The 13,707-nt window shown below is 41.1% G+C and overlaps 1 protein-coding gene across 1 annotated transcript in view; it reads left to right on the top strand.

The window, feature by feature from the left end:
* Window positions 1–13,707, top strand: part of TBXAS1 (thromboxane A synthase 1) — a 233,323-nt gene that overhangs the window by 164,893 nt on the left and 54,723 nt on the right. The window contains exon 9 of the mRNA XM_013947330.2: window positions 119–433. Coding sequence (XP_013802784.1) covers window positions 119–433 — 315 coding nt within the window. The remainder of the gene's footprint in view (window positions 1–118; window positions 434–13,707) is intronic.

Genomic DNA, 13,707 nt, shown 5'->3' on the forward strand with positions numbered 1-13,707 from the left:
TGTGGTAGCCAGGTGGGCAGTATAAATAGGAGACAGCTCTCTCCTTCCTTCCCGCCATGGGAAAAGGCATTGCTGTGTGACCCGTTCCTTGTGCTTCTTCTCATCTCATGTTCTGCAGAGACGCAGGGATTTTCTCCAATGGATGCTGGACTCCCGCAACGCTGCTGCTTCCCTGGGAGCCGAGTGTTTTGATGTGATCAGCCCAGCCACTGCTTCTAGCCACCACGAGGCACCTCTTGCAGGCAATGCCCCATCTGAGAAGGTTCAAAAGATGTTAACGGAGGATGAGATTGCAGGCCAAGCTTTTCTCTTCCTGATTGCTGGCTATGAGACCACCACTAGTGCGCTGTCCTTTGCCACTTACTTGCTAGCCACCAACCCAGAGTGCCAGGAGAAGGTACTTCAGGAGGTTGACGACTTCTCGGCAAAGCATGTGAGTATGATGCGCTGGTGCAGAGCTTCATGCATGGAGCAAGGCAATGTGAATATCATCTGCATGATCCCTATTTGTCTCAGTTGTGCACGCACAGTTTATTAACATTTTACACATCATTACCTTAGTATTTCCTTTTTAAGAGAAGTCAAAAAGAGAAGAAAGTTTCCTGCCCTTAATTTTGATCAAGAGTTGGGCCCAATGAGGCTTTGAAGAGAATAGCATTCCATCTTTGCTGATGGCTTGCTTCATTCTGATATTGTTTTCTGTCAGACTGGATTATGCAACACAGCACCTGATTAAAAGAGGGATTTTTTTCAACCAAAAATTCAAAATTGATCCATATTGTTCAGTTTTACTGGAAACTTAAATGATGTCACTTTACAGCAACTGAAGAGGTGGCCCAGAAACTTTATTATAGTGGAAGTTTAACCTTTACAAAATACTTTACATTATTGAAGCAAACCAAGTGTGGCCAGGCTCTAAAACTACACATTTCTACTTTTCCCTCTTGTACAGATACTTTTGTTCCTGTTGTGGCCAATTTTATTTCCTGATCTTTGTAAGCACGTGAGCAGAGCCCTTATTAAACATAAACTGCATTGTTTTGCTTAAAATATGAATATTTTAATTTTTCCTGCAGGAGCAGAATGTATATGTATACTTAAAAATCACAAATACCTAATTCTCTTATACTGTTTTCAAATGACTCCTTCTTCACTCTCTATTTATCAAAGATAGTCTTTTGTTTATATTTCCTGGATAACTATTGACCATATCTCATATATTTAGCACACAGTGCAGCAGCCATTCTTCTACTCCCACATTCTCTGCACAAGTTGTGAGTTATGAGAGTTCAGATGTAGTGTCTTTATCTTTTTCTTCTTTGTGAAGACTTTTCTTATCTTTTCTTGTCTTTTTCTTCTTTTTCTTCTTCTTTCTTATAGTGGATCATGAGGCTAATAGGAGAAAAATCACACAAGGAATGACTGTCTTGCAGGATTTTAGCTGCTGGATTTACATGCTGAAATCTTTGACTTTACATTTTTTGAGGTTTCATACTTTTTATGTATTCCATGTTCTGTGTTGTACTTATAGAACAAGAAGAGAGTTGTTTAATTACCTGCTTTGCTGGTAATGGTAAGACCAAATTCTTGACTATGCAAAAGTGTGCACATTTAAAATCTTCCAATTTCCTCTCTTTTGTTTGGGTGAATGTAAAACCCAGGATTTGTGTATACAGAAAATGTGTCAACTTTTGTCTTATATGAAGATGTTTTGAGTGGTGGTTCTCCTTCAAAGATTCCTGTTGCTCTGAGGGTGTAGATAGGCGATAGTGCTGGAGCTTAGGCCTTGAGCAATCTGCTCCACAGAGCCCTTTTGCAGTGCATGCCTCATACCTCTGGTGTGAGTTAATTCAATACAATGAAGCCATTGATGTATTATTCTCTAATTTATAAGGCTTGGGTTTTAATCCTAGGTTATTGTTAGCACTAGGACACTCCAGCTGCAGCACATTTAGTTGTTTCATTCAAGTACAGCAGACCTAATTCTGCCCTCATGTCCAGTTAATTCAGTTGACTTTCTCAGGGGCTGCAAAATTGTGGAAGTGCAACTTGGCTTGAAGTATGTGCAGTTTACTGGTTAATACTGGTGGCAGTTACACACAGAAATCCCTGTTATGCAGCCCTGAGGAAAACATGTTTCATCTCCTCTCCAGTTCCTGAAAACTGACACTCTCAGAAGCTAAAGTGAAATTGTTGGGAGAGGAATCTAATACGATGGGTACACAATGTCATTCATACATGTGGTCTGTCGATGAATATATGAAATAGTGTATTTGTCCACATAAGTGATTAAAAAGCTGTCTAGTTCTGTCTGCCCTGCAAGCTGTCATTGGCTGACTGATTATTTATAGACATTTCATATGGGGAGATCATCTATCTGGCTATGTCCACATTAACAAGTAGTGTGGTCCCATGGGTGCAGATTGGTAGTCTGGAGCAGCTGGTACTGAGGACTGATGGGTCTGTGTTGTGCACATTTCAGGAGAGTTTGCTTTGGCTCCTAGTCTGCTCCTGTGGACCAAGTTCCCCTTAGCTGGAATGTATCTTCTGATTTAGTTTCACTTAAAGGAGCCCTGGCTGTGCACTCAAAGACCATGCCGTAATGTGAACCAATGAAAGAGACTTGCTTCGTCAGCGTGCTCCTGGTTGAAGCTAGGGCACAGTGTTGTATATGATCTGCCTGAGCTGTTGCTCATTAGTAGTAGTATTTCAATAATAATCCAGTTCAAATGGGTAATGCTTGACTGTGTTGGTTCTGAAATAGGGGTATTTTCCTAATAATTTCAGCCTTCTCAGTGTCTAGGAGACACTGGGGAGCTAGAGAGATTTGTGACAGAGAAGTCAAAACTTGGAGAAATAGCACTCAAATGAGTGAGTTTTTTTCAGGTTGGCTCCATACACAGTCATAAACAGTATGGGACTGGAGACCTCATCCCAAACCATCCTGTCCCATGTAATATTGATTGGAAGCACCTTTCAGAGCAGTTCCCCGTACTTTTACTAGTTTTGTGGTTTAGTTGAAGATGATGCATATGTGGCTGTATGGCCAGGGAGAAGAGGGAGAAGAGGATAACTATTTATCTGCTCTCTTTGATAACAGGAAATTCATGTTTCCAGTCTGTGCCTCCCCCTCCTCCAAACATTTTTTGTTATAAACAGTTTATGGTTTGGAGCCCCCTCCAGAATCAGGAAAAGGAGACAGCAGTTCAGTCCCCTTAGTAACTGTAATTAACTACATTTGGCCCAGAAAATAAGATCTATGTGAACGGTTTGTGAGTTACAGCAGCAGAAGCTATTTTAAAACAGGGAATATATAGATGCTATGTTCATTTGTCATGCAGGGGAGAGGAAGGGAGGGCGGCATAGCAGCTACAGGCTCACAGTTGGTTATTGAGTCAGTTGCTAAGAAATTTGATTAGGTTAGAGCCTGTGCTCAGCACATCAGCTTTGCTCTTATCAAGGTGCTTTGCAATTTTCAGAAAGAGCTTTAGAGGGCCAAAACATGGAGAATGGTACAGTCAGGTTGTTTTGACAGGTGGTGGAAGACTGCTTTGATTTGCAAATGTACAAGTGTTAAACACTGTACCATTTCTAGCCAAATTTCTACTCAGGTAATTATAACTACTAAATGCTCTCCACGATCTCCCCCTTCCTTCCTCCAGCAATTTCAGTTGCCTCATGCTGCATGTTTTATTGCCCTAATCTGTGGTGCAGAGCTGTGGTCTGATCTTAGCAGCTGCTGTGTTTCATCCCAGAGACCACTGTACTTTGGACAGAGTGATTTATGTGTAGATAGATCTAGTTTATACACTCATTTACTAAAGTTTATAAAGACATGGGAGCCATCTGAAAAAAAGGTGCTGTAAATGACAGGCCCAGTCCTTCTGGCACACAAGTCAAAAATTCAAAGCACGGTGACCTTGTGATAGCAGTAAGGAGAGCAAGGTTGGTACAAGTGGGCATAGAGCAGTATTTCAGTGGCTCTAGGTTTCCTACCTGAGGATACCCCTGAGTTTGCTCTTATCTTCGTCTGTCTTGCTTACGCAGTGATGACCCTAGCAGTGTGGGACAGCATGGGGAAGGAGAAAGACTCATGCACTGCTGTGGTGGAGATCCCTGAGCTGGTCTGGCACAAGCTGCTGAGAAATACCAGGTGTAGTGAGAGGGAGTGCAGCGATTTTCACCGTCTGCCGGAAAGGAGAGACACAGAGTCTGGAGTGGGTGACTACTGTCACCGCACATTGCATCTTCCCTTTGAATTTGGAGATGATCTAGCAGGCCCAGTCTTTGAGGGCCGCAAAGTCCCTGGGGTGGGACTTTGGTATGAGCAGTGATTAATCATCCTTGGAGTCACATAAAGATGAGTGTGGCAGCATGCTTCAGGGGGTAGTGCACTGATCTAAGAAATCAGGAGCCTTATTACTACTTTCTGTTGGACTCTGGCTGACTTTGGGCAATTTGTTTCAACTCTATCCATAAAATGAGCACAGTGTTTCTAGACACCTGTAAAAAGTACAAATGAAAGGTAGATATTACTGTTTTAAGTGTGGAATAGTAATGATACCTAGCTTTTTATATGGCACTTTCCATACATACTATGACTGGTTCTGATTAGTAAGTGATCATTGCAGTAGTAGTAATTTCTACCTGTGAGTCCCAGTGCCTGCTCCAACTGCACTGGGAAAGACAAACTTGAGCATAATTCCTCAAATGGAGGGACTGAAGTTAAAATCATAGGTACTCTAATGTGGTCCTCTTCATGAATCCCTTGTGGGGGTGTAATATGTGCCCTATGAAAGACCATCCACCGAAAATAAAATGTTGACATTTGCTGCAAGCTTGTTGCTGGGTGCTTTGATACAGTGAAGGTTAAAACAAAATAAACAAGATGAAAAGATATTTAACTACAAGCTAGAGGGGGCAGGATGCCTATATCTGTGTGTGCATAAAAGAGTACTACTTTCTGAAGGGACCACCAATCTGGTCCCAGGACAGCGAGAGGGGCCGGATCTTCAGTGGGGTGTAAATTGCCACAACATGTTTGGTGTTAGTACAGGTATGATGATTTACATCACTTGAGAAGCTGGCCTTGAATTTATATATACTAGGAAAAGAGGCCAGGGAGGAAAACTGTTTGCTGTTTCAAGGGCCATATTATTTTATAGTGCTTGTGACTAACCATCCCAAAGCTGTTAGAGGCTATACAGTTGTGAAAAAGAGATGTTTTTATCCACATTAACCACATGACGAGGAATACCCTGTGGTCTTCACCCTCCTCATTTCAGTCAACAACTATCTCTGTGCTGAGTTGCTAAAAGAAGTCTTCAGAAGGGATGTACTTCATGAACAGTTTTTGCACTTATGACTGATTACTTGGTTGAAAATCCAAGCTGCTTTTGTTGTTGTTGTGGTGGTGGTGGTGGTGGTTTGTTTTGTCCTTAGCAAAAGCGTAGCAAGCCTGCAACATGTGTTGCTTCTGAACAGATGGACGCTTCCTTCTGAGCCCTCCTGTGCTCTGGGCTGCTCTCTGTGGTTTGTCCTAAGCCACTTACAGAAGTGTTGTCAAGCATATGGGAGTGAAAAATTGCTGCATCTTCCATGCCGGAGATTCCCTTAATAAGAGATCTGTCTGTCTTGCCTCTCTTCTCATTTCAGCACTTAAATGTCTCCCTGCCTTCCTCTCTCTTCCCTCCTCTCAAGCGTGAGTTACAATTATAAATGAGTTTTTTTGGTTTTACTGGACTACGCAATTTTAGACAGGAAGAAAAGTTGCACAAAATAGATTGCAAAACCACAGGTGATCGAGTTAACTTCTGGTAAGAAATTATTTGTTACCCTTAGGTGAAATGTTGTAAGTGGGTATGTATGTGCTCCTAATCTGTTACAAAGTAAACAGATCGGGTTGAACCACTGAAATGAAGTCATTATTTTCTTGAGGGAGAGGAAGCAAGAAGACTTTGAGGCAGCTAAGAAGGGCAAAAGGGGGCTGTAAGATGAATTGCTGTGCTTCCCTGTAATAAAGAAATGCATACTTGAAGGTGCCAAGCATAGAGATATCTGGAGCAAGGAACATCCTGAATTCTAATCTCAACTTCAGAAATAATTTACTGCATATTCTCACTGAAAGACATCCGTGTCTTGCATTAACATATGGGAAGACTCGATACTTGCAAGTTTTGTTTATTAGCTTGTATCTAGATAAACCTTTTATTACATAAAGCACTATGTGAAGCAGGTGTATTAAAGGCTTAATGCTTCTTACAGAAATTTGCTCAAACTCTTGAAAAATGTATTGCTGTACTAATTTGCCAGGATGCACAGTGTTAGGCAGGAGAGGCCTGGTAAAGCTCAGACAGAAGAGCAGCTTGCTCACTCTTGCTGCAAGTGCCTATGAATACTTTCAGGATCCCAAGCAAAGGTGGAGGAGAGTGCAGGAGTCAGGGGAAGTAAAAAGTGAATGCCAAAGCACTCTAAAAGTACACAGATGAAAGGGCAACTATTACTGTAAAATATTAATTGAAGACTTCAAGACCAGCTGGGTTTTCCATTCTAGTTTTTAAATGCCACGGACAGCTCTCATTTCTTAGTTAAACAAGAGTAGCAGAAGTCATCTCTGGGGTTAGGGGGCACTGTCATGACATTTGCTGACACTCAAGAAAGGTCAAAGGAAAGAGGGAACCGTGGCAGGCCCCTGCTTTTGCTGTGCTACCACTTCAAGGCCAACAGTGTGAGGAGGATTTGCCACACATCCTGTTGTGCTGGGCATTCATAGGGGAATATAAAAGCTCCAGATGCTTTTGTTGCACATGTGATGGATAGAGAATGGGAATATGCCCCCTTTGCAGGTAAGGACAGGGAAACGTGGTTTGTCCAAAGTCCACACCAGAGCCATAGATTTAACTCTGATCTTTGAAGTTATGGCCCTAGAAGATTTTTCTTGCTTTCTGAGGTAACCATTGGTTGATATGGGCCTTAGGAACATGGGGGTGTAGAGAAATGAAGAGCAAGATAAGTCCCAGAATGTCTCCACTCTACCCAATTTCCCATCCGCACAAAGCGCTAGCGTAACTATTCAGTGATGCTGTGGCATACCAATGTTGTCACCACTAGCTGTAGCCCATAAATTTTAAAGGAACTTCAAAGTCCTGAGATATTAGCTCACTATTTAAATGGAAGTTTGGAGGTTTTTCTTCAATGGAAAGAAATCTTCCTGTTCCCATAAATATTTGCTCTTCTATTGCTCTAAAGCCTAGGAATATTTTTAATATGCTTAATTGAAAACGTTGACCAGATAGCGTTTAAACTGCCTGTCAGCAATACTGAACGATGCCAGCCCAAAGTCATGACATGCCATTGTTTCATCTACGAAGAGGTGCAGCTTCACTCCATTAGAATGGCTGCGTGTGGCCTGCTGTGAACGGGCCGGGTTGGACTGCGTTGATGCACAAGCCACTGCTTTGTGATTTATGACCTTGACACTGTAATTTATCAAATATACTGGGTGTGGCTAGTTACTCTTCTGGGATAACTTGACTTCAGTGGAGCCACGCTAGTTTGCGCTGGCTTATGATCCTGTCCTTCACATTGACGATCTCCTTTACTAATAATTCTGCAGTCTAACAGAAAGATGTCTTGTTGCAAGGTCATATTTGGCCTTTTCAAAGTTTTCCCCTCCCATAAAATTCCCAGAGACCAGTGAGAGGAAGAATCAGTTTTACGGTGTCATTTTGCCTAATTGAATACTTTATTTTTTTTAAAGCTGTTTATGCAGAGAATGTCCTTGGTAGCACAGGATGCTTTCCCTGAGCATTAGTGAAAATGAGAGGTGAAAGTCAGAGAGATGGCACTGTCAGGGAATTACCCACAACAATTTGCATGAATTTGGTGCCTTTCATGCAGTAACTCAAGGCAGTATGCTCTCAGAAGCTTGCAACTACAGAGACTAAGCTTCACTAAGCAAATATTGCTGACGGTGGAGGTTTGCATTTATCAAGGGAGCCTGAATTGTAAATAGACTTTGCAAAAAAAAAATTTTTTTCCATAGATGAGAGTCATTATTACACATGCATACACATATATATGCACAAAACGTACAAAAACTGTAAGCACAAGCAACATTGTATCATGTTGCTGTTTACTCTGTTGAAGGAAACAACCCTCCTTGATTTCTTTATTTGTGCAAGGAAATGATGTTGCAGAGCCTCACATCATTCACAAGTGTCAGTTTTGTTTAAAAAAAAAAAAAAAGCTTTTAAACATGTCTCTACATTCTCTACTGGCTGCTGTTGGGTTATATTTCTGTAGTTCCTCATACAATTGCTGGATGTTTGAAATCAGATAATTGTCTTTTGTCTCATAGTACTTTCATACATATGACTTCAAGACTGTCAGATGAGGTGAAGAGACTAAGTCCCTCCCTACATTTCCCCCCTTCTCTTAGTATCTAGAATCTACTGATTTGAGTGCTAGCTTTGGACTTGAGAAGACCAGAGTCACTTTTCTTGGGCAAAGATTATTTTGGTCCTTAACTCTTCCTAACATTCAGCCATTTGAAGGAACAGTGAGGCTCTGGGCTTTGGCCTCTTTGGTGACTGCGCCTCTGCTGTATAAGGAGATCGAGTCCAAGCAAGCGCTTGTGCCCAACCTCGCCTCGCGTTCCCCCACTTGGACACAAGCCTGTTTGCAGACCCAAATATTGGGAGAAAACACCCAAGGAGGAGAAACTTGGGCTCAGCTTGCTCGCTGTGCCAGCCTTAGCACGTAGCTCTTTACATGGGTTGCCACATGTCCCCCCTGTGCTGAGTGTCCCAGGTCCCTTTCGTGGTGCCAGCCGGAGGAGTTGTCTGGGAAGCTTTTCCGAAAGATTCCCGTTGCCGCTCACACTTTAGGGAAGCTGTGATTTGTAGGCAGCCACAGGCATCCATTGGCAGAAGTAGGGGATAACAGGTAGTGTGGGTCTGCCAGGAGCCACATGGGGCAATTGATTTTGCTTAGCATATATTAGTAGCTCTCGCACTGTATCTAGAGATCTCTGGTCTCCGTGGGTATCTCTTAAAAATAAATACTTCCTGGAGATTCAGGCTATTTATAACATGGAAGGAGTTGCATCAGTCCACTGGGAAGTCCAAGGGTCTTTTAGAAATGTTTTGGCCTTGCTTTTTCAAAAAGTCTACTCTTAGCTTAACTTCATAAAGTCACTGTTTTAAACCCCAGTGGTATCGTGACATTGTCCCCCTTCCTTGACTTTTCCAAGAACTCTGCTAAATAGGCAATCTGGATATGAAAAAAAATCATTTCTCAGGGAAATCCCTTTGACAGCTGAGAACTGGAGATTCTGTGCAGTTTGAAAAGATGAGTTGTTGAGATGGTTAATGTACCCGTATTTCAAGGTGAGATTTCTAGCAATATTTTTTTTTTTTTGATGTTACAGGGGGATTTTTACCCCCTCTTCACCAAAGTAAAAAAGACTTCTATTTTTCCATATTTTCAGTTCAAGCTTATCAGTTTCTTGCCCATGAAGTCTAATTTATCTTTTGCTTGCAATGTCACATGTTGCTCCATAACTCTACCTTATTGCTATTCCTGAGCAAAACTGAGTCTCAGGTAATGTATGCTAGACACATATTCATTTTCACCCATGAATTTTCTTGGTATTTTGCCATCATCATAATAATTGACCCACTATCATTGCTACAAGGTTCATGTTAAAGAATAAATTTTTCTAGTGACATGGAACATTTAATGATGAACACCTTAACAATACAGTACTTTAAATGTGGTTAGACAGATTTGTTTAAAGAGGCAGTAAGGGAGGGATACATCTTCCCCGTCTTTCTATTCCCTTCTTCCCTTCCATCTGAGGCTTTTTTGGAGGAAAGAGCATATTTGCTTTTAAACTAGGGAAAAATATCACAGCTGAGTAAGAAATTGGTTACAGTTTTTTTCAGGATCTGTATCCCAATTGCTCCTGTTTACCATTCTGGACATTATAGGGCAATCAACATGCTGCTGCCAGGGACAGAGAAAACCAGTTCATATCAGTATCAATGTTAATCAATGCTAATTAGCAGTACTAGTGCTGTGGTTTTTGGCTACAGTTAGGTAACATTGTTGACAAAGTAGAGGACAATTCCAGGTAGGAGAGGTAGATCAGATTTTGCACTGGACAATTGGGCCTTGCAGAAGCAAGGTGATAAGATCAAGCCACAGTAAATAATCTCCCCTTCACTGACTTCGGGAGGGAGATGCTCTTACCAGGCTTACAAGAGCAGTTAGGTGTGGCAAGAAGAAAGGTGTGCACTGCATGACAGCTTAGGAACAGCAGGGAGCCTTTTCCAGGTATCAGTGCCTGATCTCTTGTTTGCTGTCTCTCTAGCACTGAGAAGTCTGTTGTGTGAAGTAGAGGCCAAGTCCAGAAGGGTATTTAGACACTTAGCTATGTTGGTTTTAATGGGAGTTAGGCACCAAAAGGTTTTCTGTAAGGTATGTGCTGCTGAATAGTAAATACATAGGAAAGAAAGGGAGGACAGCCAGCCAGAGGCACAACCTTGGGTGTAAGAAATGAGAGAAACCAAGACATCTGGTCCTACTGAATTTGAGGAGAATGAGAGAGGGCAGCCTTGGACATGCGTGTCAGTACCCCACACTGTGTCTCAATGTTAACAGACAATAGATTCATCAGGCAGGAACTTGTCTCCTGGGGCATACTAAATACCAAAGTAAACAAAGAAGCATTTTCAAGTTTCGTGTTAATAGCATCCAGTTGGAATGAGATCCTTCCCTGTCCCCAGGTTAATGGGCAGATTCTTTGGGGGATGAACACATTGTTCCAGCTCTCACATCCTTATCTGCTGCAAGGGTCACCACTGACTTCCCTAGTTCTGAGATGCCTTCAAGACTCGTGGATAAAATCTTGCCTCAGTAGCACTCTCCCTGTTCAATAGTGACTCTTGAGATTTGGGAAAACAAGTACCACTCTCTGGATGAGGACTGTTCATGGGCAGGGGAAGAGAGGAGAAGAACTGGGAAAGAGCTTATAAAACAAAAATGACTAACAAATTGTGTGGCATGCACATGAGAGAGAAAGAAGGAGGGAGAAAATAAATCATGGCTGAAGAAAAGAAGGTCTTTCATCTGAAAGTTCAACACAGATTCCTGAATTGCACATATTATATGTGCAAGGTGTGAACGCTAAGTTGAGGAGAACACATGCCTAATTTGTTAAAAAACAGCAAATCCCCAGCAGCAACCATGATGAAATTAAACTTGTATTCAACGTATTTGTAGCTTAAAAATGTTCTTAGCTCATATGAATGTAAGGTCAAAATGGAATTTTTCCTCCAGGTATGTACATAAATTAGGTAGCATTAATAGGAAGTAACCAGTCCATTTATTTGTCAATAAGCATTCAAAGTGAAGGCTGAATGAGCCTGTGCCAGAAGGAATGGAAACTAGTTTGCATTTCATGACTATGTAAAACAGTTCTTGGTGGAATGAACTTCTTGTGACCTCCTCCTCTTTTTTCTTCCTCTCCTACCACCCTGACAGCACATAAGTATTTAAAAAATTTCCATTTCTAACGATGTGTTTGTGTATTACTTTTAATCAGCAACAGATTACTTTTGTATTGTTTGTCTTGTTTCATCTTATATTTCCTTTTTAATGTGGATGGAAAGAAATGGTAGTATTTCTGGGTTTTTCCTTGCTCTAGAAATACAGTGGTCTTCCAGTGATGTGGATTTCCTACTAACCCATTTCCCTAATAACTAAATGGCAAGGCTGATGCTGAGGAAGTAGTCAGGAAAATGCAAAGAAAAAAATAGAAAATTCATACTCTTTAAGGACTGTTCAGTTTCATAACAGTTAATGTTTTTTCACTGTCACAGAGAGTTGAATGTCACCATCTTTTTACTAGTGTCCGCAAATAATTTGTTACCTGATTTTCAGAGGGCAGGATGCAGGTCTTTTTGAAAATTAAAGCCTTTAAAGCAACTACAGCCTTGCATCTCAGCACAACTAGTCCCATCTTGAATGTTTTGGTCAGTGCCCCAAAATGCTTTCTGGGGGTGTGGGCTGATTAGAAGTGGATTTTCTTTCACCTCTGTAGCAGCAGCTGAGATGGCCTTTGGGGCTTGGGCAGTGAAGACTGAGAATTTCTATACTCTGGAAACCCAGATGTCTTGTAGGGACTGGACTGTGGGTTTCTATCAACTCTTAGAGGACAAATAGGTGCTTGAATGAAGACTTATTTAATAACCGGTACCAGATTCTGCAGTTTACTTAGGCCTCAGATGTAATGAGACTAAAAACGGAATTACTTTCTCACACATAGGAACCATCCCTCCTGACTGCCACTGAGGCGTAGGGCATTCGAGACGTGTTGTGCAAACAGAAGAATTCATTCTTCACTACTGTTGACCCAACACTTTCCACCTGCCTGAAATCTGTGCTTTCAGAATCCAACAAAATAATTATATTTTTTTATATGTAAAACATTCTGGTTTTACATGCATCTGAAACAAAAAATTCAATTTCAAAAATGTTTCTGTTAATAAGTGGAGGGGAAAAATACAAAGGTGGTATTGGTTTTTTTATGCTTAACATACCCTCAGGTCAAAAAGAATAAACAAGTTAAAATGATTTTGACCTTCTGGTGGCAATAGAAATTTCGAATATGCTTTAACACCTGTCTGAATACTCAGTGTTACATTTCAAGTCTAAAGGAGAAAATTGAGAGGAGTTAGAGAAGTTCTGAGCATTAGAGAATTATCTGTAGCCCCTTATTGCAGTTGCTGATTTAAATAAAAGAAGGAGGAAGTAAAAAGATGTCAGAAAGTCCATGTATCATGAGCTGGAACAAAGCACTTCTAAGAGAGCTTGCTTTTTGGGGATTTGTTTTCAAGACGCATCAAATTCATATGCGCTGAGGCTACGATATGAGGAAGGTTTTGTGCAGTCAGGAATGAAGATTTAATAGCCTGATAAGTAAAGAACCTTATAGATAATTTCAAGGTGTTAATCTAACCTTGCTGTGCCTTTAATCCTTCAGCTTTCTGGAGAATGTAAAAAACAAAAGCTGACTTTTAATATCATAGAGTAGTCAGGGAGAAAAATTTCTTCCAGCAGAGCAGCTTTTAAATAAATTATTACTTTTCTTTTTCATGGTGGGGAAAAATAACTGTAAGATGGATTTAAAGGAAAGTGAATTTACTAAGTGTCCTGCATCTTTCCCTCTCACTAATTAGTAACAGTCAAATGCTCTTGTTCTGCAGACAGTGACTACAAAGAAAAGGATAAAGAACTTGGAAAAGACTCTAGAGCTGAAATAATTAGGTAATTTATCATTTAGGGTAATTGGGCTTGTGCAAAGCAGCATTATTTACCACAGGTTTTCATTTCTTCTAACTGGGTGTGAAAATACAGCTGCAGTGATTGGGGAATGCTCTTAGTGCTTTTTCCAATATGCATTGTACCGGAGACTTTCAGTTCAAAGTGCAGTGTTCCTCCCAGTGATTTTTTTCCCTTCAGTGATCTTCAGAAGCAGCGTTCAGCTTCTAAAACCTCAAACCAAAATTAGATTAAAGTGCCCAATGTGGGGTCAGAAGTGGGAGGGGAAGAGAGAGGGGTTTCCACCAGGGAATTTTCGCTTAACAAATGAAAGCCTTTGCTTTGTTTCAAAGGAAAAATTGCCAAGTAGAGGCACATCTT

Source organism: Apteryx mantelli, chromosome 1, assembly GCF_036417845.1.
Source record: "Apteryx mantelli isolate bAptMan1 chromosome 1, bAptMan1.hap1, whole genome shotgun sequence".
Taxonomy (NCBI): Eukaryota; Metazoa; Chordata; class Aves; order Apterygiformes; family Apterygidae; genus Apteryx; species Apteryx mantelli.